Source organism: Phyllopteryx taeniolatus, chromosome 9 (assembly GCF_024500385.1).
Source record: "Phyllopteryx taeniolatus isolate TA_2022b chromosome 9, UOR_Ptae_1.2, whole genome shotgun sequence".
Classification (NCBI taxonomy): Eukaryota; Metazoa; Chordata; class Actinopteri; order Syngnathiformes; family Syngnathidae; genus Phyllopteryx; species Phyllopteryx taeniolatus.
The window spans coordinates 13,606,151-13,630,693 of record NC_084510.1 but is presented as its reverse complement, the minus strand read 5'-3'; the positions used below and the strand labels follow the sequence as shown (position 1 = coordinate 13,630,693).

At 41.2% G+C, this 24,543-nt stretch overlaps 2 protein-coding genes across 3 annotated transcripts; both read left to right on the top strand.

The window, feature by feature from the left end:
- Positions 1 to 326: 326 nt before the first annotated feature.
- tpra1 (transmembrane protein, adipocyte asscociated 1) lies at positions 327 to 24,543 on the top strand. 2 transcript variants are annotated; one of them, XM_061786118.1, is made up of 11 exons: positions 327 to 543; positions 12,624 to 12,800; positions 12,877 to 13,009; positions 16,750 to 16,836; positions 19,239 to 19,311; positions 19,447 to 19,526; positions 20,459 to 20,569; positions 20,666 to 20,726; positions 21,229 to 21,331; positions 23,175 to 23,255; positions 23,353 to 24,543. In XM_061786118.1, the coding sequence occupies exons 2-11, from the start codon at positions 12,634 to 12,636 to the stop codon at positions 23,621 to 23,623; spliced, it is 1,167 nt and encodes a 388-aa protein (XP_061642102.1). In that variant the 5' UTR covers positions 327 to 543; positions 12,624 to 12,633; the 3' UTR covers positions 23,624 to 24,543. The 2 variants fall into 2 exon arrangements, with proteins under 2 accessions (XP_061642102.1, XP_061642101.1); XM_061786117.1 differs by lacking the exon at positions 327 to 543 and adding an exon at positions 11,694 to 11,932.
- Positions 1,571 to 7,704, top strand: trim107 (tripartite motif containing 107). Its single transcript, XM_061786116.1, has 2 exons — positions 1,571 to 3,534; positions 3,616 to 7,704. Exons 1-2 carry the CDS (start codon positions 3,518 to 3,520, stop codon positions 5,066 to 5,068), a joined length of 1,470 nt encoding a protein of 489 aa, XP_061642100.1. The 5' UTR covers positions 1,571 to 3,517; the 3' UTR covers positions 5,069 to 7,704.

The window sequence follows — 24,543 nt, the reverse complement described above, 5'->3', positions numbered from 1 at the left end:
AACACGGCACGGTGAGCGACTGGTTAGAGCGTCGGCCTCACAGTTCTGAGGTGCGGGGTTCAATCCCCGTCCCCGCCTGTGTGGAGTTTGCATGTTCTCCCCGTGCCTGCGTGGGTTTTCTCCGGGCACTCCGGTTTCCTCCCACATCCCAAAAAACATGCATTAATTGGAGACTCTAAATTGCCCGTAGGCATGACTGAGAGTGCGAATGGTTGGTAGTTTCTATGTGCCCTGCGATTGGCTGGCAACCAGTTCAGGGTGTACCCCGCCTCCTGCCTGATGACAGCTGGGATAGGCTCCAGCACGCCCGCGACCCTAGTGAGGAGAAGCGGCTCAGAAAATGGATGGATGTTTTAATATAAATCGGTGACTATTAGGATTTATTGTTTAATTTTATACATCATTTTTTTTTTACATGAGAGTGCACAACGAGTTGAATCTGAGCTCTCGGGGGCGTGTCAGAGGGAAGAGTTCCTCAAACCTCACAACTTGATTTCCTCTTGACAGAAACACCTGACGCAGCGACCACACTGCTTTCATTCAGTAAGTAAGAGTATTGACAAGTTTTAGTTTTTTTCTATATTTAAACAGATTTAAATAACTACAGTGCTGTCGGGCGAGCTGCGTAGTCTTTTTGAGGCTTAGGTGCTGGGAAAGGAAAAGCAAAGGGAACGAAGGGCAAAGGACTGACCACCAGCGAATTTAAATATAATGAAATCATTAAAGTCCAACTTCGAATGTCTAAACTAATGAGGTGTTTTTGTATAAATGTTGATTTAATTAAACGGAAGTTTTAGATTTGTCCGTTTGCATTTGAAAGTGGCGTTGCGTGCTTCCGTGGAAAACGAAACCCAAGATGAACAAGCCCAGAAACACAACACGGTGGATTTTTATTATTCATTTGATGAGTGATCATAAAGCACTTACTCCCAACTAATATTGACCCATTCTTTCGACAATATAAGCTTTAATGAGCAAAAGTCAGCAAAAAATCTGATTACGTATACTGAGCGATTTTCCTGTAGTGTGCATGTGGTGTGTACGGAGTGATTCTTCTCTCGAGGATCTGTTTAAAAAAATTATATATATAAAAAAACCGCCCATGGAAGACACTGTTAATATTAAACCTTTTCAATATTTACTACTACATGGCTCATTTTCATATACAGCAATTCGATCGGTAATGGTATAGACACTTTTTACATGGGTAAATGTCTACCATGTTGAAACAACAGCCATGCTTGAAGTCCATCCATCCATCCATCCATTTTCCGAGCCGCTTCTCCTCACTAGGGTCACGGGCGTGCTGGAGCCTATCCCAGCTATCATCGGGCAGGAGGCGGGGTACACCCTGAACTGGTTGCCAGCCAATCCTATTTCCCAAGTGTTACTGATGGTTTAACATTATAGGCCAATAAAGAGATTAATTTCATGGCAGTCCAATGCAAATGTAATACGGACAACAAGATTTATTAAGCTTGAATGGGAAAAAAATAAACAATGATAACATTTATTTATGAAGAACAACTTTATTCAATAATAAAACAATCAGCAGTGAACTTAAAGGCTAAACTTTAGTGATTGGTGTTAAAACTTCATTGCATTACACTTTGAACAGCTGACAAAGTAATTGTGTAACTTAGTTTTGCCAACTACAAATGCATTGATTAAAGATTATCTGACGTCATACATCAGTCTGATCACGAATTAAATTCTGCCACAGCTTTGTTGATAAAACCCATTGACAGAGCAAATGCTGGTGGCCCGTTGAAACACTGTTCTTGCTTAATGGTAAAGACAAATGTAAATAACGGTAAAGCTTCATAGCAATCATGCACAATTTGCGTGTTGCACTTTAAACTCTGCAGATACGAGTGCATTATACTCTTGTCTTTATGCAGTCAGAACGATAATGACATGCACAAATTCATACATGCGTCAGAGGTCACTAACACTATTTTTCTGCCTTCTATGGTGTGAATGTGAAATGGCTGCCACAGCTTGGCACTTCAGATCACAGATCCCTTTGGTGTATTACAACAACATAATGAGCCTCCCACCAGTGGCATTAACAGTAATGAGAGCTTGAGTGACAAAGAAGGACCATTTGTAAAAGAACCAAAAAAAAACGAACTCTTAAGACAGGCATTTGTGTTACTTTTCATGGCGAAGGCATATTAAAGGCAAAAATGCGTAGCGTCTTCAGAAATCATAAGATTTCATTTGGGATACATCACTGTGAAGACATTTTGGCCTTAAAATTGTGAAAATATCACTTTATATTAATAAATATTATTTTCTTAGAAACAATTATTACCTTTGAAAAGACAACTGCCAATAATTCAAATAGTCCATCCATCCATCCATTTTTCACACCGCTTATCCCCACCAGCGTCGCGGGCATGCTGGAGCCCATCCCAGCTGTCTTCGGGGGAGAGGCGGGGTACACCCTGAACTGGTCGCCAGCCAATCGCAGGGCACACATAAACAAACAACCATTCGCAGCTACAGGGAATTTAGAGTCTTCAATTAACCTAAAACCGGAGTACCCGGAGAAAACCCACGCAGGCAGAGGGAGAACATGCAAACTCCACACAGGCAGGGCCGGGATTTGAATGCGGGCTCTGTGAGGCAGATGTGCTAACCAGTCGCCCACCTTGCCGCCCAGTTCAAGTAGTCATATCAGTCAAATGAATTGACTTTCAGATGAAATTCAGTGGGATATGTCTTCACTGTTATTGATCATATTATATGAAAATGACCCATATAGCTACTTCCTCCAACTAATATTGACCCAATATTCACTCAAAATCCGAATCAGAGCATCTCTCCACTCTCATCCTCAATTTTTTTCTTCATCAAGTGGAGTCTCTAAAAAGAAACCAAAAAAAAAAAACAATTAAGTTGTTAAAAATCGGTTTGTATACCCCGCTTAACATCTACAATATAATGATATCCAATATGAGAGCAGTATGATTTTTTTGTGTGTCTTTGTTCCTTGGGGCCGCCATTTTTAGATCGTTGCACTCTCGCAAGAGTGCAAATTTGTGAGCATGTAACATTCGCCAGTTACAGCTTATTATGCAGCTTTATTTATGAAGAAAATCATAGAGTTAGTAATTATTCAACGAAAAGCAAACAAATATATCTTTAGTTGTGCCAGTGGATTAAAATTAACAAGAAACTGAAGAGACAAAGCTAGTCTGATATTTTTTTCCATGACTGTACATTTAACAGTTTTTATTTTATTAAATAATAATAAATACATTCTAAATGTTAAAAATTAACTTACAATTTTTTTAAATTAAAACATTTTTTTATTATTAAAATCAAGTATTTTACATAAGCTAACTTTTTTTTTTTTTCATCTGCTAACTTTTTTTTTTCCCCATCTGCATCTGACTGCATTAAATGTGGCCTTTGAGCCCATCCCTGTTTTTATGGCTTCGGTAGGCCGGCTTGTAACTGGAGTTACAACACAGACTACCCTCCCCTCAACTGCAGGTTCCTGCTAACAATGAGTAGCTGCAAATGGTATCAACAAAGATAAGCAGAGTAGGAGTGGCTATCAGAAAAACAGTGTTAAATCATGCTTTTCCATGTCTGTCTTGCAAGGTCTGACAACATGTCTGCTCTGACAAACCCCGTCATTACAAATCCTGTTGAGGCCTTAGCTTCAGATCTCTGCTGCCCCATCTGCTTACAACTCTACTCGGAGCCTGTGTCTCTGCCCTGCGGTCACATCTACTGCCACACCTGCATTCAAACTCTAGGAGAAGGGCTAGACCATCACTGCTGCCCTGAGTGCCAGGAAGGCTACCAGGGGAGCCAAGCTGTGGTGACCTGCTCCAAAATGTGCAGCATTGTCAAGTCGTACAAAGCCGCCGTGGGTAAAGCCAAGCTGCCTGCATGTGGTGCAGTTGTGGATGAGTGCAAAACAAAATGCCACTTGGACGCAACTAAACAGAGCCCAGTAAGTGAAGGAAATCACTTTAAATCCAAAGAGTTATCTTTGACTAAGTTTCGTCTGGCATCTCAAGTCACAGACCTGGCCCTCCAGTTGGAGTTGGCAGAGGATGTGCTGAGGAAGGAGAAGGAGCAGGAATTAGAGTTGACGGGCGCTAATGAGCTGCTGAGAGAAAAGACGTCGGAACATCTGCGGCAGCTCAACGATGAGGTGCTGAAGTACAGCGTGGAGGTGTTGCAGCTGCTGGATGAAGAGCTCTCTCCGGGCGAGGCCAGCGTGAGCCACAGGGTCAGTCAGGCCGCCGGTCTCACCAAGCAGCTGAGACAAGTTCTGCTCAGAGCAGAGTCTCTCCTGATGGAGGGAGATGAGGCCACGTTTGCCAAAGACCTTCAAGACCTGCAACCACGCATTACGGAGATGATGGGAAAAGCCATCGGAGAAGCTGAGGAATGTGTTGAATCAAAAGTCAACCCGCTTCAAGTTATTTCCAAGTTGGAGCACATGAAGGGCGAGCTCAGGAAAAGTCTCGGTGCCATTCATCACTTGCTTCGCAATGCCCTCAACCCGTCTGAGGTGACGTTTGACATCGGGACAGCTCCTGCTAACCTCATCCTCTCGGAGGACTTGAAGACTGTGACATTCAGCTCTGTCAAGCAGCCATACCCGCCTTCTCCCCAAAGATTCACCAGCTTCTTCCAGGTCCTTAGCTCCCAGAGCTTCTCGGAAGGCGACCACCGCTTGGAGGTGGAGCTTGACGGCTCTCCGTGGATTGTGGGCTTGTGCTGCAGCGGGACGCTGGAGCGTAGCGGGATTTCCTCGGCGCTGGAAAGCAACCGAAGCTCCTGGTGCCTGATGTGGTTCGACAACTTGTTGACAGCCTTCGACCGGGGTCGCGGCGTGCCGCTCAAGAGGACCATGGTGTCGTGCAGGATCGAGATCAGGCTGAGCTTCATCAGCCACACATTGAGCTTTTACAACATCAGCCCCACCTGCGGAAAGACACTCCTTTACACATTTGAAGCTAACTTGATTGAGCCTGTGCACCTGGCTTATAGAATGATCTCAGGGCACCCTAAAGCATGTGTCACCATCTTTTCATAATACCTTTTGGTCGTCGCATCTCTTGCATTTGGTATGTGGGCTTACCTGGCATAATCCACCTCTTAGTACCACTATTGAAGCTATTATAGAAACTGTCAATATTATACAAAAATGCAATACAACGGCAACGTGGTGTATTACAGAGGAAAGGTGACAATGGTGGATGAGGAGTACAGGAAGAATTGCAAAGGCGTTAGCAAGTGCTGATGGAGATCCAAAATGCTGACATTATTGTGTAAGAAGAATCTGAAATCTGATTGGTTAAAGAAACAGTCCCGTTGATAATGTAGTTTAATTTACCATACATCGGCCCGTGCTACTAATTCTGAAGTGTTTGGGCTGATTAGATTGACATGGCAGCACATAGAGGCTGAAATCTGATTGGGCAAACTCTAACGTCCACTTACACATACTGTATACAGCAGTGCAAGTGTCAAGAGAACTGCTTCGAAATGAAGAGAAAAGACTATTGGAATTTCATGGAACTCATATTAGAATTTAGGCTGTAAATGGAGGTCAGTGCTTCTGATAAGGTTTAGTCCAATAGACAGGCCTTGCTGGCGCTGACAGCTCACCACTGCATTTTGGAAAGATACACTTAATGGTGTTCTCAGGTCGAGATGTCCTTATTCCGATGAAATCTACATCTCATATACTGTACTTTTCTCAGAAGATTGCTTTCATTTTTCTTTGTGACAAAATGTGCACTGCATAGTCAAGACCAGCCACATCATTAGGTACACTGGTACTATTCAATCCGTCCATTTTCTATAGCGCTTGTCCTCATGTGGGGTGCTGATGAACTGGAGCCTATCCCAGCTGACTTTGGGAAAGAGGCACAGGTACACAAACAAACATTGTACTCACATTCAAACCTGTGTACGACTTCCAAAGTTAATTATTCATCATGAGATGCAGGCATAGTACAATTATTTAAAGGTGCTGTATTTTGGGGGTGGCACGGTGGAAGACTGGTTAGAGCGTCAGCCTCACAGTTCTGAGGACCCGGGTTCAATCCCCGGCCCCGCCTGTGTGGAGTTTGCATGTTCTCCCCGTGCCTGCGTGGGTTTTCTCCGGGCACTCCGGTTTCCTCCCACGTCCCAAAAACATGCATTAATTGGAGACTCTAAATTACCCGTAGGCATGACTGTGAGTGCGAATGGTTGTTTCTTTCTCTGTGCCCTGCGATTGGCCGGCAACCAGTTCAGGGTGTACCCCGCCTCCTGCCCGATGACAGCTGGGATAGGCTCCAGCACGCCCGCGACCCTAGTGAGGAGAAGCGGCTCAGAAAATGGATGGATGGATGTATTTTGGCTATTTAGACCTCTATAGAGTGATTTTCTTATATGGACTTCGTATAAAAGTGTCAGTTTCATTTAATCATTGTCATACTTCCAGAAAAGGCCCCTCTGACAGCTACTTCTGTTTGACCCAGTTTTGTATCCGCTTTGTAAATATTTGTCTTAAGACCGCTTCCTTTATTCTAATTGGTTGCCTCTGTGTAAACCCACTTGTGAGAGCACACGTGTTTTAATTCTTATTTCACATGTTTACTGAGGCACAATAGAGACAATATTACCTCCTAAATACTTGAAAAAGTTGGTGTGGCAAAATATGTCCCCTTCAGTGGTAACAAGGGAGCAGCAAATGACAATGCCCAGTAATTGCAATGAGTTAAGCCAACACTATTTACACCAGCAGCACAGTACCCTAGTATTTAGCACATTTGCTTCACAGTTCTGAGGCTTTGGGGTTCAAATTAGAGTTTGCATGTTCTCCCCGTGCTTGTGTGGGTTTTCTCCGGCTACTGTGGCTTCCTCCCATATTCAAAAAACATGCATGTTAGGTTAATTGAAGACCAAGAATGTAAGCGAGTGTAAATGGTTGTTTATGTGCGCTCTGATATTGGCTGGCGAGCAGTTCAGGGTGTACCCCCCACCTTACACCTAGTCAGCTGTGACCTTCATGAGAACAAGTCCAATAGAACATTGGATGATTGTGAAGAGATATTCTCACTAAAAGCGAAGGTAAAGAAAAATAGCTGTAAAATATGTGAGGTGCTGTCAACTCTGTGCAATTTGTCCCCATGCATCACCCCACCTGTACACCTCTACAAAGCATATGAAATCGAGAAAAAAAAACATTATGCTGACTTTTGTTTGACACTGTCAGAAAGATATTAATTTAATGGTATGCACTTTTAGTGTGGTTGTAGTTTGCTGTGATGTCGAACTGCACTGCATCATACTGATAGCTTTGTCTATATTTCCACACTTGTGTCGCTAAACGAGATAATATTGTATTCGAAACAGCTCTCAGTATGATCCATTGCAGTTCTACACGACAGCCTGGTATTCAACTAAATAAAATAATAATCACTAAACATTATTGGTTCTTTGTGGGACAATTTAATTATTATAATAATTGTTTTCTGTTAGTGTCTTTAAAATACTGTATGAAATAACCTGGCCAGTCGGCACGTATGTACTTAAACAATATGCGCATTATTGTGGGTTAAGTTGGCAAATGATCAGGCGCTTTTAACTCGGGTAACAAAAAATTGGCTGCTATTGCTTAAAATATGTTGCTTTGTGCGGAAATGTCATATATGTCAATAAAAAAGTATAAATGTTTAAGTGTCACGAATATCATTTAACTGTATGAAGCAGGGGTGGGCAAAGCATTGCCCGGGGGCCACATACATTGCGCTCCATGCTTTGATCCAGCCCACCAAACGTTTACATTATTAACTGTCTGAAATTTTTTTTTGCATTAATTTAGCTGTTGTTTCCTAAAATTGGTTACATTGTTTTTTTTAAATTCATTTATCTAATTAAATAATTTGTTAATTTATTTATTATATATAATAAAATCAAAAATAGTGCCACACAATTTTACATATACTGTAAATTTAACGTATTTTATTGAATGACATTTTGTAATTTGTTTTTGTAAATAAAATTAAAAGAAACAGTAAGATATAAAATCGTACATGTACATTTAGTATTACATTTCTATTGTAAATAATTCAATAAAAAATTGACAATGTCACTTGTAATTAAAAATATTTTGCTTATATATTTATTTAACGGAGACCTGGCTTTGCGACGCTGTACCCGATGGCGGCGTCATGCTCCCCGGCTTCCACATTCATCGAGCGGACCGCGACATGGAATCATCGGGGAAAACAAAGGGCGGCGGGATATGCCTCTATATCAACGAAAAATGGTGTACGGACGTCACGGTGCTCAGCACACACTGCAGCCCGCATTTGGAGTCGCTATTCTTAAACTGTAAACCATTCTACTCGCCACGTGAGTTCGCATCATTCATACTGGCTGGAGTCTATATAAACGCCTCAAGCTAACACGAACGCCGCATTGCTAACGCTCGCCGATCAAGTCAACGAAATTGAAAAAAAACACCCCGACTCACCCCTCATTATTCTTGGGGACTTTAACAAAGCTAAACTAAACCACGAACTCCCTAAATACAAGCAGCACATCTTCTGTCCTACCAGGGAAAATAATACTTTAGACCACTGCTACACTACGGTAAAAAACGCATACCGTGCTATACCTCGTGCAGCCCTGGGCTCGTCTGATCACTGCTTAATTCACTTAATACCGACGTACAGGCAAGAACTTAAATGTGCGAAGCCTACAGTGAAAACAGTCAAAAAGTGGACCAATGAAGCCAAGATGGAACTTTAAAGCTGTTTAGACTGCACAGACTGGAGTGTCTTTGAAAATTCAGCTGGCAGCCTGGATGAATATACGGACACTGTCACATCCTATATCAGTTTCTGTGAAGAGGTTTGTGTACCAACAAAATAATTTCGCACATTCAACAACAATAAGCCGTGGTTCACTGCTAAACTTAAGCAGCTTCGCCAAGCTAAGGAGGACGCATATCAGAGCGGGGACAGGGCCCTGTATAATCGAGCTAGAAACCAGCTGACTAAAGAAATTAACATTGGAAAGAGGATCTATACAGCAAAGTTGGAAAATAGTTTAGCGCAAACGACTCTAAATCAGTCTGGCATGCATTCCAATCGCTGACTAATTACAAGCGACGATCCCCCCAAGCTGAGAACAATAGCACACTAGCCAACGACTTGAATAACTTCTACTGCAGATTTGAAAAGGACAGTTTCACACCACACACCCATCCGGCCGCACCCCCGACCACAATCACACCTCTGACTTCTGCGTTAACCATCCATGAACAGGATGTGAGACGCATCTTCAAACAACAAAAGATTAACAAAGCGGCAGCCCCGGACCACGTGTCCCCATCCTGCCTCAAAGTCTGCGCGGACCAGCTCGCTCCAGTCTTCACTCAGATCTTCAACAGATCTCTGGAAATGTGCGAAGTTCCATCCTGTTTCAAACGCTCCACCATCATTCCAGTCCCCAAGAAACCTGCAATCTCGGGTCTGAATGACTACAGGCCTGTCGCTTTGACATCTGTGGTCATGAAGTCCTTTGAACGTCTCGTGCTGGACCACCTCAAGAGTGTCACAGGTCCCCTGCTGGACCCCCTGCAGTTTGCCTACCAAGCGAACAGATCTGCGGATGATGCAGTCAACATGGGACTGCACTTCATCCTAGAACACCTCGACAGTGCAGGGACCTACGCGAGGATCCTGTTCGTGGACTTCAGCTCAGCGTTCAACACCATCATCCCTGAACTCCTTTCATCCAAGCTTCTCCAGCTCAGCGTCTCACCTGCCATCTGCCAGTGGATTTACAGCTCTATGACGGGCAGGACACAGCAGGTCAGGCTGGGGGAGGCCACCTCATCCACGCGCAGCATCAGCACTGGGGCGCCCCAAGGTTGTGTCCTCTCTCCGCTGCTCTTCTCTCTCTGCACAAACGACTGCACCTCAGCGAACCCGACTGTCAAACTCCTGAAGTTTGCAGATGACACCACTGTCATCGGCCGCATCAAGGACGGTGACGAGTCTGCATATCGACAGGAAGCGGAGCGGCTGGAGCTGTGGTGCGGCCGACACAACCTGGAGCTGAACACGCTCAAGACTGTAGAGATGATCGTGGACTTCAGGAGGCATCCTTCGCCACAGCTGCCCCTCACGTTGTCCAGCTGCCTTGTGTCAACCGTCGAGACCTTCAAGTTCCTGGGAATTACAATCTCCCAGGACCTGAAGTGGGCGACCAACATCAACTCCGTCCTCAAAAAGGCCCAGCAGAGGATGTACTTCCTGCGGCTTCTGAGAAAGCACGGCCTGCCACCGGAGCTGCTGAGACAGTTCTACACAGCGGTCATCGAATCAGTCCTGTGTTCTTCCATCACAGTCTGGTTTGGTGCTGCTACAAAAAAGGACAAACTCCGACTGCAACGGACAATCAAAACTGCTGAAAGGATTGTCGGTACCCCCCTACCCACCCTTGAGGACTTGCACGCTGCCAGAACTAAGACAAGGGCGTGCAAAATCCTCTCGGACCCTCCCCACCCCGGTCACCAGCTCTTCCAGCTCCTTCCCTCAGGTAGGCGCTACCGATCAATGCAAACTAGAAGTAGTAGACATTCCAACAGCTTCTTCCCTCTTGCAATCAACTTCTTAAACAGCTAACCTACAATTCCATTACAACAAGCTGGCAATTTTTTGACTTGAGTTCGTTGTCATATTTCTGTGGGGCAAATTATGTATTACTCGTGCACTCGCTGTAGTTGTCTCGCCATGCTGCACTATTTGCATATACTGGCCACTCATGCCAGAGTAGCATCTGCTCCATTTGCACACTGATTGAGGAGTATCCGTAACATTTGCACAACCATTGTCCCAGATTATCGCACTACTCGTCACTTTAAACCCCATACACTCCTTGAAGTCTCAGCGCCCTTTGCACAATGGTCATTGCACCGGACTATTGCGATATTAGTCATTCGAACTGCTCTAAGTGCTAGAGGACTCTGCATCTTTTTGCACAATTGTTTTTTGTCAATGTCTTTATGTCTCCAAAGTGTTCTGTAAATTGACTGTCTGTTGTACTAGAGCGGCTCCAACTACCGGAGACAAATTCCTTGTGTGTTTTGGACATACTTGGCAAATAAAGATGATTCTGATTCTGATTCTGATTCTGATTAAGCCGGCACGGTGGACGACTGGTTAGCACATCTGCCTCACAGTATCTCCGCCTGTGTGGAGTTTGCATGTTCTCCCCGTGCTTTGGTGGGTTTTCTCCGGGCACTCCGGTTTCCTCCCACATCCCAAAAACATACGTGGTAGGTTGATTGACGACTCTTAAATTGCCCGTAGGTGTGAATGGTTTTTGTTTGTATGTGCCCTGTGATTGGCTGGCGTCCAGTTCAGGGTGTACCCCGCCTCCCGCCCGAAGATAGCTGGGATGGGCTCCAGCACGCCCGCGACCCTAGTGAGGAGAAGCAGTACAGAAAATGGATGAATGGATGAAAACAAGAAATCATCAAACAATTTTTGACATGAACACTTAACATTCTTAATTAAATAACTGGTTAGTGAATGGTAATTAAATTAACTATTACAATTCCAACATGACAATGAACGATTGTTTTATTGTAAAAAGAAACTTAAATATATGTTTTAAGTTTTCTTTAGCTCATTAATGACTAACCGCGCTGGCGCATACGTCATGTTCTAATCTCGCGAGATGTGCTCCGCGAGATTGCAAAATGTCAGTTGACCATCGGTGAATATTATCCACGGAACTCGCCAGAAAAACAAACAAAAAAACATGTCCAGATATATCCAATAGTTGAGCGAGCTGTCTCGTTTATAGGGCAGCATGTGAATCATGCGCTAAATGATTTTCCCACAGCGTTTGCAGGAATTATACAAAGGAACCCGAGTCTTCTGAAAAGGTAAAACAGCGTATTTCGCAGGATTAGCGTCGTTGCGTTTTTATTGTTTTCACTTTTGTTTCGGTACTAACGAAACATGTAGATACACCAGTAACATCCAGTATTTAAACCTTCGTGTTTATGGCTATGTAATGACTGTTGTAAAGGGCTGCATGTTAGCCACTTTACACAGTACACCAACGCTGGCTTACACGCTAGCTAGTAGCATCGGCTAACAGTTAATATTGTCTGAAAACACGTCTCTTAAGTATCGTTGTAAAACTTTGCGAAGGGAGTGAAGATTAATTTTGGGAGTTTTTGCTCATTTTTATCAACATTACGGGGCGTTTACATCGGCAGAGCTCTTGAGGAAGTCGTCGTGTGGTTTGTTTACTCTAGTATAATTCATACACGTTGACATAAATGATACACACCAGAGTCCCACTACTGCCAAATTTCTCTTAGTTCCAACCCTCACATGGACACTAGGTTGTTACATAATGTTTGTTTTAAAGCAGACCCTGTGAGAGCAGGTGCCTGCCTGTTACAACACGCAGAAAGTGTGAAACTGTCTAAATGATAGAACGTTTGGTATGTGTGGATTGCTGTGACGTATTAACAAATGTTTCTCTTAACAAATGTTTAATTCTTCCGAGAAATAGAATATCTGGCTTGCTAAACATTGTGTTGGGGCTCTATAATTTGTTACCAGGCGTAAAACCATGCTAGCCACGGCTGTGGTTAGGTTTGCTCAATACAATGGCAGTGTCACGTCTACACCACCGGAGAATATGTCGACATTTTCCACCTGGCTACCTGATTCCGAAGCCAACATCAGCAAGCCTCACAAGTGTTTACAAATTCTGTATGAGGATGTTGGTGACTCCAGGTAATCAAGTGACCGCCAAAGAGAAAACAAATCCAGACACTGATGGTGCTAATGGTCTTCATGCTTGCCTTTCTAGGGTTCGTTTCTGGGACATTCTTCTCCTCATACCTAATGTGGCCTTCTTTGTTTTCCTGATGTGGAAGCTGCCTTCAGCCAGGGCAAAGATTCGGATCACATCCAGCCCCATCTTTATCACCTTTTACCTACTGGTAGGACTCAAAACGCAGCATTTGTACAACAAATGCAACTGTACAGGGTGTCCTTGGCTTATGATACAGTTCAGTTCCTAATATATTTTGGCCAAATACGGGTTTCAAGGTATACTGCGGTATTAAAATGTTGCGGTTCAAAACCACTAAAACTTTCCATCAGCCATACGAGCTGTATTTTTTGTCGTTGGTGCAGGAAAGGTGACATGACCTCAAATACCCCCGATTGTTGATGTGAGCAGTCAATGAGTCCTCCGATTTTTCCCTTTGTCGAAGAAGTCAGCTCTTTTGGGAATTTTGCGTACCATGGCTTTGTAGAGGAAGGATACGAGAAAAGGTGCTTGCAAAGAGTGTCTGCTCAAGGAGCCAATGCTTTTAATAGTATATCACGTTTACGAGCTTGCCACCCATCACTCTTTAACAGAGTCAATGTATTTTTAATTTATTTTAAAAATCGCTGTCTTGAAATGAATATTTCCATCCAGTTACAAGAGTTAACGTGTCTACATTTGGCGAAATAAACAGAAAACTTGCTACCGAGGTAGATAACATGGCTAACTAGCATGGCCAACATCAGCTCGTTTCCGCTGTGACGTTACTTCACAAATCAAAAAAGAAGTAGCTCCTCATTTTCTGAGAACTCAGTGCTTTTACTATTGCACTACATTTGGATTTATTTCAGAAAATTCATTTTTGAATTTTCTTTTTATATTTACTCTCCATCCATCCTTTTTCTGAGCCGCTTATGATGGAACTCTATCTGCGTCCGCCAATACAAGGTTGATGCAATAAAAACAAAATAACAAATATTGAAGCCATAATTTATGGACAATTACGATTATAGAATAGTGATTACGTTGTGCAATTGAACATTATGCGGAATTATTTTTATCCTATTACATAATATACTGCAATAACTCTCCCGTGGTAATGTTCTCAACAAAACTGAAAATATGAAAATTCAGACAAATCTTGACAAATTGTTCCCGAAGTGAATTTCTATAGGTTGGCAGCTCTGAAAATGTCATAATTACAGGAAATACTTGTATGAAAAACATTTTTAGGCCCAAAATATAAAAAAATCTAATGAAAAACGGTAAGTATGGCAGAAACTGAGCGTGCCTTCTTGTGCCATGTGACGCCATGTTCTTACGCCATAACCTCGAAATGTGGTATGTCGGGCCTGGTGTAAACCGAGGACCCCTGTAAGGCATTGTTTTTGTAAACCTTTTAACATTCTTAACTGTAGGATAAGTATAATAACACCAAATGAAACTTAAATCAGGCACTGTTCTGAAGTTCAGACTGCGTGTTTTCCCTGTGCTTAGGTTGGTTTGCTCTGGGTACTCATGCTTCCTCTGGGTACTCATGCTTCCTCCCAAATGCTTTTTTAGGTGAATTGAAGACTATAAGCTGTCCATAGGTGTGAATGGTTGTTTGTATACTGTATGTACCCTGCGTATAGCTAGCGACCCGACCCCGCCTCTTACCCAAAATCAGCTGGGATAGGCTCCAGCTCACCTGCAACCCTAATGAGGACAAGCGGTTGAAAATTTAATGATAGAAACTAGGGGTGCGCGATTACTCGAAATGTCATCGTATTTTAAATTTTGGCTTCTAACGATCATAACAAATGTTATAATTGAAGAAAAATGATTAATGTGGAGCGGCGCGTTTTGTATATGTTTCTCTGTTGCAAACGCACCCCGCGTTGCTTGTAGCAAGCGTGTGACGCATGTTCTTCAGCCTTCCCTGAACGTGCTTTCAGCTGTTTATGGACACTCCAGTTGGCGTTTACTGTAAAATTAAACGCACAACAAAAATAATTACTCACATTGACTATTTAAATACGACGCGCATCATTTTAGAAATTGCCAGCTTATGCTATCAGTCAGTGGAAAACCCTATTGACGGGCTAGCTAACATTAGCATTAGATCATGGGAGTGATTTACCTTGAAATAACGAATATTTACACACAAATGTTGTAGTAACACATACAGACAGACATGGACATATACAGTGCCACCAGAAAGTATTCACACCCCTTCACTTTTTCCACATTTTGCTAAGTTACAGACTTATTCTAAAACTGATTTGAGTCTAGTTTTCTTTAAAAAAAATCTACATAAAATATCTTATAATGACAAAGTAAAAACATATGTTCAGATATTTGTGTAAATTTATAAAAAAGGAAAGAGTCAAACATAATAGGTACATAAGTATTCACACCCTTGGCTTAATATTTTGTTGAAGCACTTTTGCCAGCAATCACAGCCTCAAGTCTTCTTGGGTATGTCTCTATGAGCTTGGCACACCTATTTTGGGGCGTTTTCTCCCATTCTTCTCTGCAGATCCCCTAAAGGTCAGTTGGGTTGGATGGACAGCGTCGGTACCACGAACGGTTGGAAATAAACATGCCGCCGTTCTGTCGAATCATGCTCTAAAGTTTCGGTGTGGGTGAAGTAATTTAATTAAAAATAAAGTAATTTAATTACAGTAAGTTAGCACCCATTATTTCTGTCATGTAATGTTGGTTTGACCTGACTGATTAGAATACACGATCTGACTACAGCAGTGATTTCCAACCTTTATGGAGCCAAGGAGCATATTTTAAAATTGAAAAATGTAAAAAATTCATTTGTTCCGTCTGTCACTATGCCTCACTGGCAAAAATAGAGGAACAAAGATACATTATTTTAAAAATAATTTTTTGAGCAATTAAGTACACAAGTATGTACAGTAAATGAACAGGTCATTTAAATAGACACATTCCTCCATTTTGTGATCGGATCAGTGATCGGTTATCGTTTTTTTAAACTTGCTGATCAGTGATCGGCCTCAACAATCCTGATCGTGTAAAGCCTACATATTATTATATTACTTGTTACTCATTTATTTTCTGGCTGTTCTATGAAGTTATATTTAAAGTTGTATTTTGGTAGTTAAATAAATACTAAGTTTTGAAATCAATGAATAATTGTCATTTCAATAGCAATCAAAATAATCGTGATCATTACTTTTTCCATAATCGCCCACCTCAAATAGAAACCAAGATAAAATGAAACCACTCACCATTTGAAGATGCATGGTACACATAGCAGAGAAGGAACAGGAAACGGTTAGCTTCTCTGGTCTTTCTGCTTTCTGCTAGGTGCCATCTGTTAGCATCTGATGGTAAAATTGATTTGTCTTTATTAATTTATGTCAAATTTTATTGCTTACACTTCAATGAGCAGCCAGACCCTTTCTTATGTCACAGTAAGCTCCATGTATGGTTCTGTGACTATCCTTACACATCTCATCTATCATTACACAAGAACAACACAACTTGCGTGTTTGATTTTGGAGTCCGCTGTACTTTGTTCACCACACTCTCTTTATTGCTTAAACGGTAAATGTGCTTTATATTTTATTAGTCCATAGAAGGCTGGATCTGATCGTAAAATTAATCAAGCAAGTGAAATTATTTTACATTGGCTGCTGTCATTCATTATATTCATAGATATTATATCCATTATATTATATCCATTTATTATAATATCCATTATTCATAGATATTATATCCATTATATCCATTATATCCATGTTCTTCTTAGCGTATAATACTGCATGAAGGACAAGACCTATACCTTTTAATGGCTTAAAAGGTCACGTGATGCTTATTATTCTACAGCACATTGTTCTTTGCTTACTATCAGCATGTTTCCGGTTTTCTAACAAGTTGTTGTGTATGTTTCAGGTATTTGTTGTAGCAGCAGTCGGAATCACCCGGGCCATTGTATCAATGACTGTTAGTGCATCCAGCTCTGCTACCATCATCGACAAGGTAAGGAGGGGAAAATAAAATAACGTATTTCCGCAAATAGTTGCCAGTCAAAAAGATATTGCTTTTGTCTGCTTCACGTCTCCTTCATTTCCCTCGTGAAAAATATGTAGTGCCACTTGGTAGCTGAAATTACTTTTACTTTGACTGATAGACCCATTCTCCGGCCACTCCGGTTTCCTCCCACATCCCAAAAACATGCATTAATTGGAGACTCTAAATTGCCCGTAGGCATGACTGTGAGTGCGAATGGTTGTTTGTTTCTATGTGCCCTGCGATTGGCTGGCAACCAGTTCAGGGTGTACCCCGCCTCCTGCCCGATGACAGCTGGGATAGGCTCCAGCACGCCCGCGACCCTAGTGAGGAGAAGCGGCTCAGAAAATGGATGGATGGATGGATGATAGACCCATGTTGTGCAGTAAGCATCTATGCCACAGCAGACTGGTGGCATCTGTAAAGCTGAAGTTCTCAGTGGTTGGAACACAAAGTTCCAACCACTGAGAAAGTTTTTAGAGTGAATTTATTCCATGTATGATTAGATTACATATGTGCTATTTCATATTGTTTTAATTTAGTATCGTCATTTGTGGAAAAAAAATAAAAAATAAAAATAATAATAATAATAATGCCCACAAATAAAGACCCCCAATTACTGTAATTTCTCGTGTATAATCCGCCTTTTTCCCCCATAAAAATTGCCAAGAGTCAATACTGCGCATTATATATAGCTATAGGGGCAAATGGAAAAAAACCTTTCACATTTTTAAATGTATGCCACCATCTCGTGGTTATGAAAAAGCTGTACACGTTCATTCCAAAATGCCATTCCACCACCACCTAGTAGTTATAAAAAAAAAAAAACAAGTGTAGCCTACACTTTCATTCCAATATGACAGGGTTACGTATGACTGCATATATGTACAGTTATGCTCATAAATTTGCATACCCTGGCAAAATACTGTTTTTTTTTTTTTAAATATGACTGACTGAACAACAGCCATTATTAATTTCTTTATGGTTGTTTTGTTTAATGATAATGCTTTTCTGAAATGCTTAATTTGAATCCCATTCAAATAAAATTAAATGTTTCGCCTGGTCCTTCCATGTTTTCTTGAAAGAATTGTGCCCATCTTACAAATTCTGCCTGAGTAATCAAACATATGAGCACAACTGTGTGTTTTCTAATTTACTAAATAAAATTAGGGCTGTTAATTTCAAAATAAGAGCAAGTAAATTAAAAAAGGATGACATGTTCAAATAAAGTGCTTAACTTCAGAATAATTATTTGAAAAAAAATAACAAAATACACATAATACTTCATGTTTCGATCATATGGGTAGAAGCAAAATCATGCATTGTAAAAGTGCATTATACATAGGTAGAAGGGTTTTCCAGAATTTTGAGGTCAACTTTGGGGGTGCTTATTATACATGGGTGCGCATTATACACGAGAAATTATGGTAAATCTCGTATCCCTAATCTGATTTGTGACTGCAGTAGAGTATCCATCCATCCATCCATTTTCTGAGCCGCTTCTCCTCACTAGGGTCGCGGGCATGCTGGAGCCTTTCCCAGCTATCATCGGGCAGGAGGCGGGGCACACCCTGAACTGGTTGCCAGCCAATCGCAGGGCACATACAAACAAACAACCATTCGCACTCACGTTCACACCTACGGGCAATTTAGAGTTGTCAATTAACCTACCATGCATGTTTTTGGGATGTGGGAGGAAACCGGAGTGCCCGGTGAAAACCCACGCAGGCACAAATTATTACAATATTTATTACAATCATGTAAATTATTTCGATGAAGTATCATTACTTACAAAAACATTTAATAAATATGTATCTCGTTATTATAGAAACAATTTGTCATGAAAAAAAATCCTTTGAATTCCATAATCATAACTAATGCCTGGTGCTCTCAACAGTTAAGTAAATAAATTGAAAAAAAAATTCTGTCAGTGTTAATCTAGAATTTTTTTGACCAATATTGTTCTATAAATAGCGATGAGTTTGAGTTGAACATTGCAACATTTTTTTTTCTGAGCCGACACAGCGATGGTGGTGGATCGTGTAAAATTTTTCAGCAGCTGCCACATTATACACATTCGCTTCTTTTAAGGAATATTGGCCAGAGGGCCTGATCTGAGCATCAGCATTACTTCGCAAGGCTGCTGCATAAAAGAGAAAAGATATGGTAACATTGTTCACATACCAGATATCTACTGTATCTATGTACACAGATGGACACACTGAAATTGTTTCACTAAAAAACAAAGGGTTAGGTAACGCTTAAGAATATGAGTTCAGCTGTACTGTTATACTGTTCTTTGTCAGTGAGAACATAGTTGTTTTACCACAGTGGATTCCCCTGATCTCTGTTGCCTTTCTCTTTTTTCATAGGTATTATGGGAAATCACCCGCTTCTTCTTACTGGCCATTGAACTCAGTGTTGTCATTCTGGGACTGGCTTTTGGTTAGTTTGGTCAATATTTTCACATTGCATTTTACATATTTTATTTTTTTAGACACCATTGTGGTGGGGGCTTTCTTCATTACAAATGCTAAAATGTAATTTTCCGTTTCTTGTGACTCATTTTGCGTTTATTAGGTCACCTGGAGAGTAATTCAAGTATAAAGCGGGTGCTGGCTATCACTGCTGTGCTTGCACTGGCATATTCCATCACACAGGTAATTTCAGATGACAAACACTGACATCATCATATAATATATATACAATTTTCAGTGGAACATCTAAAAATTAGAACATTTAAAATACAAATTTTTTTATCGACCTCTCTTAACAATAATACACTTGTTACAAGATGTGTTTCACGGTAAAGTGTAAAAAGGATCAAATACTGACTAAAGCAGGTGTGGGTCAACATTTGTGCTAAAGGGCCTCAGATGAGCCTGGTCATTCATAGATGTAGTAAAAAAAAAAAAACATCTGTAAAATATTGATTCAATCTCATGTTTAGTTTCAGTTCATTATAATTCATTTTTTAATAATAAAAAGTATAATTGTTGACTTAATTGTATTTACAATAACTATACCTATTATGAAATGCATTAATTAAAAAATAATACATTTTAATTACCCAATTTTCAGAACAAATTGATAAATTAATGCAACAAATATTGCAGGCCCGATTGAAGAGCACAGCATTCCGTATGTGGCCGGCCCCGTTTTAGCACTTCACATTAATGGTGACTGACAGAGCCGCTATTGATGTGAAGTTGTTTGAAGTTGAGTTTCAGATGTCTGTCACAAGTGTAAAAATAAGTTAACCACTGTAATCCAATGCTATATATGTGAGCATGCTTCCTCCACTTAACTTTTCTTTCTTGACACCCTTTGTTGATTCTGGTTCTGTGTGGAAAAAAAAGACAAAGAAAAAGCCAAATGTAAAGTAATCCCGCAATGCTCACTTAGCTGTGAGGTATGCTAACATCTTACCCAACAGCAGTTCTGATTATGAAGCAATGTGTGACTTTGACGTTTGTCAGATTCTGAATTGTACAACCTTAAGGGCACTCGACCTTAGAGGTTCTGATATCTAATGATAGCATAATTTAGCTTTTCCTCCCATCAAATGTATTTAAAAATGTATCCACTGTAGGGCACTTTAGAGATCCTATACCCGGACAGTCACCTGTCCGCTGAGGACTTCAACATCTACGGACATGGAGGGCGACACTTCTGGTTGGCCAGCTCCTGCTTCTTCTTCTTGGTTAGTAATCAGTAGAAACAGAAGGAAAAAATACATACAGTATAAACATTACTCATCACCCCACGTCTAACACTTATCTGGTAATGTCTTTCCTAGGTGTACTCTCTGATTGTGATCTTGCCTAAAACTCCAGTGAGGGAGAGGATATCTCTGCCATGTAAGTTCGAAAAAAACAAGGAATGGACTACGTGGACCAGCCCCGGGAAGCATTGTCTCGTATGCCAGTGATGGGCAAACTAGTATCCAGTTGGCTTACTGCTCTGTTTACAGGACCGGGAGATCAGACTAAACAATATATATTTAGATAAATTATTTCTACATGAATCCCCTGCAATCCTGAGCATTAAATTCACAAGTGTTATGTATTTTGTAAGAATATGTAATAATAATATGTAATTGCATAATATGTAATGGAATAATACGTTGGATTGCAAAGTGCTTCCGTGAGCTGGTGCAAGTAGTACATAGAACTGAAGAAAGGGCAGTACTGTGGCAGTAACAGTGTGTATCAGAATCAGAATCATCGTTATTTGCCAAGTATGTCCAAAAAACACACAAGGAATTTGTCTCCGGTAATTGGAGCTGCTCTAGTACGACAACAGTCATTCAATTGACAGAGGACACTTTTCATCAACTTTTGTTTCATTTCTTATATGCAGCTAAGAAGAGTTTCTATGTGTATGCTGCCATCCTGTCCTTATTGAACTTCATCCAGGGCCTGGGCAGTGCCCTTCTATGTGCAGGAGTTGCAGAGGGACTGTGGTCAGTATAATACGTGTATATTACATAGATTTTTAATACATGCATATTCGACTTGGTGGCGCTTGTCACCTGTGCAACATTAAGAATAGGGTTGGGCATCGAGAACCGTTTGGAACCGGGACTAGCGTTCCGGTTCTCCTGGATTTGTTCAAATTAAAAAATTTCGGTTTCCGGTTTCAATGCCTAGTCCGCCGACCCCGAAGAAGTGGCAAAAACCAACGAAGAAGAACGTACATGAAGACGTGCTTGTGCCCAATGGTGGCGAACCAAAGTGTTTTAACTTTGTTAAAAATAATGACCAGTCGCCTCAATACAACACTTAAAATAAGATTATATTGTGCAAAGGAGGCTTTCACGATGTTTAGCGTCTGAGGCGCTCCGAGCCTCAGCCTACACTGCGCAGAGCAATTGGGTGAGCACCCTTAAAGACAATAAAATGATTTTTACACATGAAGACAGTATTGTTGGGAACGATAAACCAATGCGGCCGGATATCCGTTCGTAAATCTGAGAGATACGACTGTATCGGTAGCAGACTCATAATCGATAAAAAAAATCCGCCAGGAATCCTTAGATACATCGGTTTTAGGACTGTGGACCGGGTATCGCGAGGCTAGCAATTGGTTGCATGAAGATTTACAGTTTTCATCTCTTAAAACAAACGCGATAGCTCTTGGGCCATGCACTGCTGACGTAACATTATGCTTACAACCAAAAACAGCAGGGACACTCACGACACTACTAGTGTAACTACATTTCTCTATAGCGTCACTATTGCAACATCAAATAGTTTTTTGGCAGTTAAGCTACTTTTCGTGATCACAGCGATTGTGCAGTGGCCTAGCTTGAATGGCACCGTGTGCTCTTAACTGTTTGTTTGTGCAGGTTATTTTCTCTACAAAATAAATTGTTGTGGTCTATTTCAATAATTCATTTCCATCCGTCCGTTTTCCGTGCCACTTATCCTAGTTAAGTAAAGTCAAATCAAGGTTATTTCTATATCAACAAATGTTAACTATCCCATTGTTTCCGCACCAAGTCATATCACTCCCATACTGAACTGAACCAAATCCTATCATTCTGCCCTTAAAGATATTGTTTTTGAATCAAATTGTAACCTGTGTATCCATATATATTGAATCGGCCTCATGCCAGAGATGCCCGACCCGAGAAGGCAGTGCCGTATTTTTACAACCATAGGGCGCACCGTATTAAAAGGCGCAGTCTCAGTTACGGGGTCTATTTCTGTATTTAAAACATACATTAAGGCTTTCGCCGCGAGTTGGCGACTTATTACCGTAATGCCTAGTATGAACAAAATTAGGGGCAGCTGGCTTGATTGCTACTTTACGAGTGGAGGCTGGCTTGACCGGCGCTATATACCGACTCGGGGCGTCCCCTTAGCGTCCTCCTCCATGCGCACCCTGATTTCTGATTTCAAGATACCTGTGATACAGTTAAGGCCTCCAGTACCAGATTAAGCAAAGCTGCGCCACAGCAATATGGATCCTACACTATGCTTGACTGTTGGCAGGGTGTTCTTTTCCTTAAAGGCTTCATTGCGCCATCTGTAAACATACTGTTTGTGAGCATTGTGAATAAGCTCTGTTTTTATTTCATCTGTTCATAAAATGTTCTTTATCATTTGCTTTTTTTTTGTATCAAACTCAAGTTATCTATAGAAAAATGTTGTTTCACTTGATTCATTTTCTTCAGGAGCTATTCCACATTTAGTACTTAAACTTCATGGGTGCCGTTAATGGTGAGCACGACTGTATATGTCTCCTGTTGGTACTACATGCACAATGTGAAAACCCAGCTCTTCATTTCTTTTTTGATCCAGCTGTGTGGATGTCACCACCTTCCTCTACTTCTCTGCTTTCGCGCCACTTATCTACATCACATTCCTCAAAGGATTTTTTGGGTATGTAAGAAGAATCTGTACAGATCAAAAGTGCTCTCAAGACTATGTAACCATGAATCATTTTCACACTTTTATGTCTGTCGCATCTCCCCTGCAGCTCAGAACCCAAGATCCTGTTCTCCTACAAGTCACAGGTGGACGAGGCAGATGAAAGCGACGTCAACCTTCCACCGACTGTTGCGTCAACCCTTGGTCGCAGGGAGCCCACTGACCAGGGCCTGTATTATTCCTCCACCCAATTTGACGGTGCCAGTCCCAGTAGTACAGGCATGGTTGGAGCGTATCTAGACGACATTGCTTCTGGACCCTATGGATCCAGCAGCATCAACAGCATTGAAGCTGATCGTCGGAGGCCCATAAACGTCTAATTCTGTCGTTGTGGTGGTGTCATGCATTTGGACTTAAATGTCTGTAAATGGTGTGAAGAGTCACATGTAACTATGGTCTTTCAATGAGACCAGAGCAGTATAGCAATGGATGAAGATGTAAGGAGGGACATTTTTCTATCCATTTATTTTGAAGACCGTGACTGACAGACTTTTTTTGTTTTTGTTTAACACTGTTGCCAGTGTGCCCAGCTGCTGCAGCTCCTTGTTCAAGCTGACTTTTTCAGATCTTCTTTCATTCCGCTTTTCTTCAGCAATTGCTTTGTCCTCAGTGAGGAAGATTTCATCATTAAAACAGTGAAAAGTCATAACATTATTTCAGAGACACTGAGTATCATTTGTACATTCCCACTGAAATGTTTCAGTAACTTTCTTTGCTTCCATGTATTGGTTGTATGTCCTAAACTGTCATGTCTCAATATACACAGCAGTGTTGTGTGCTTTTGTGACTGGTATGGTTTTCCTTTTGAACTAATTGCTGTTTTGTTAACAAATGAAAGTGTTGTGTATTGCTGTGTAAAAAGAAAGTGGATTGAGAATAACATTTTCTGTGGTTCAATTTAGAGCACCTTGACTGTCTACTGACAAACAACCATGGTCTTATCCTTTTTTGTTCTGTTTATTGTGGGATATGGCAGTCCTACTCCTGGACACATCGTCTAGGAATCTAATGAAAGTATTGGTATGAGTCATTTTAACACCTTCAAGAGATGAAGAGGATCATGGATGGCTAATCCATGATCCTCTTCATCTGAGCTGGAAATGGCTCAACTGCAGTTTTTTAGTCAAGAGCAAAAGCTGCCTCATATTTGTTTTTCACCTTTCATTGATGGTTGTGGGAGTGCTTGGAAATCCATTGGAATAGATGTGAAAGGATCTATGAATTAAAACTACAAAGTGTT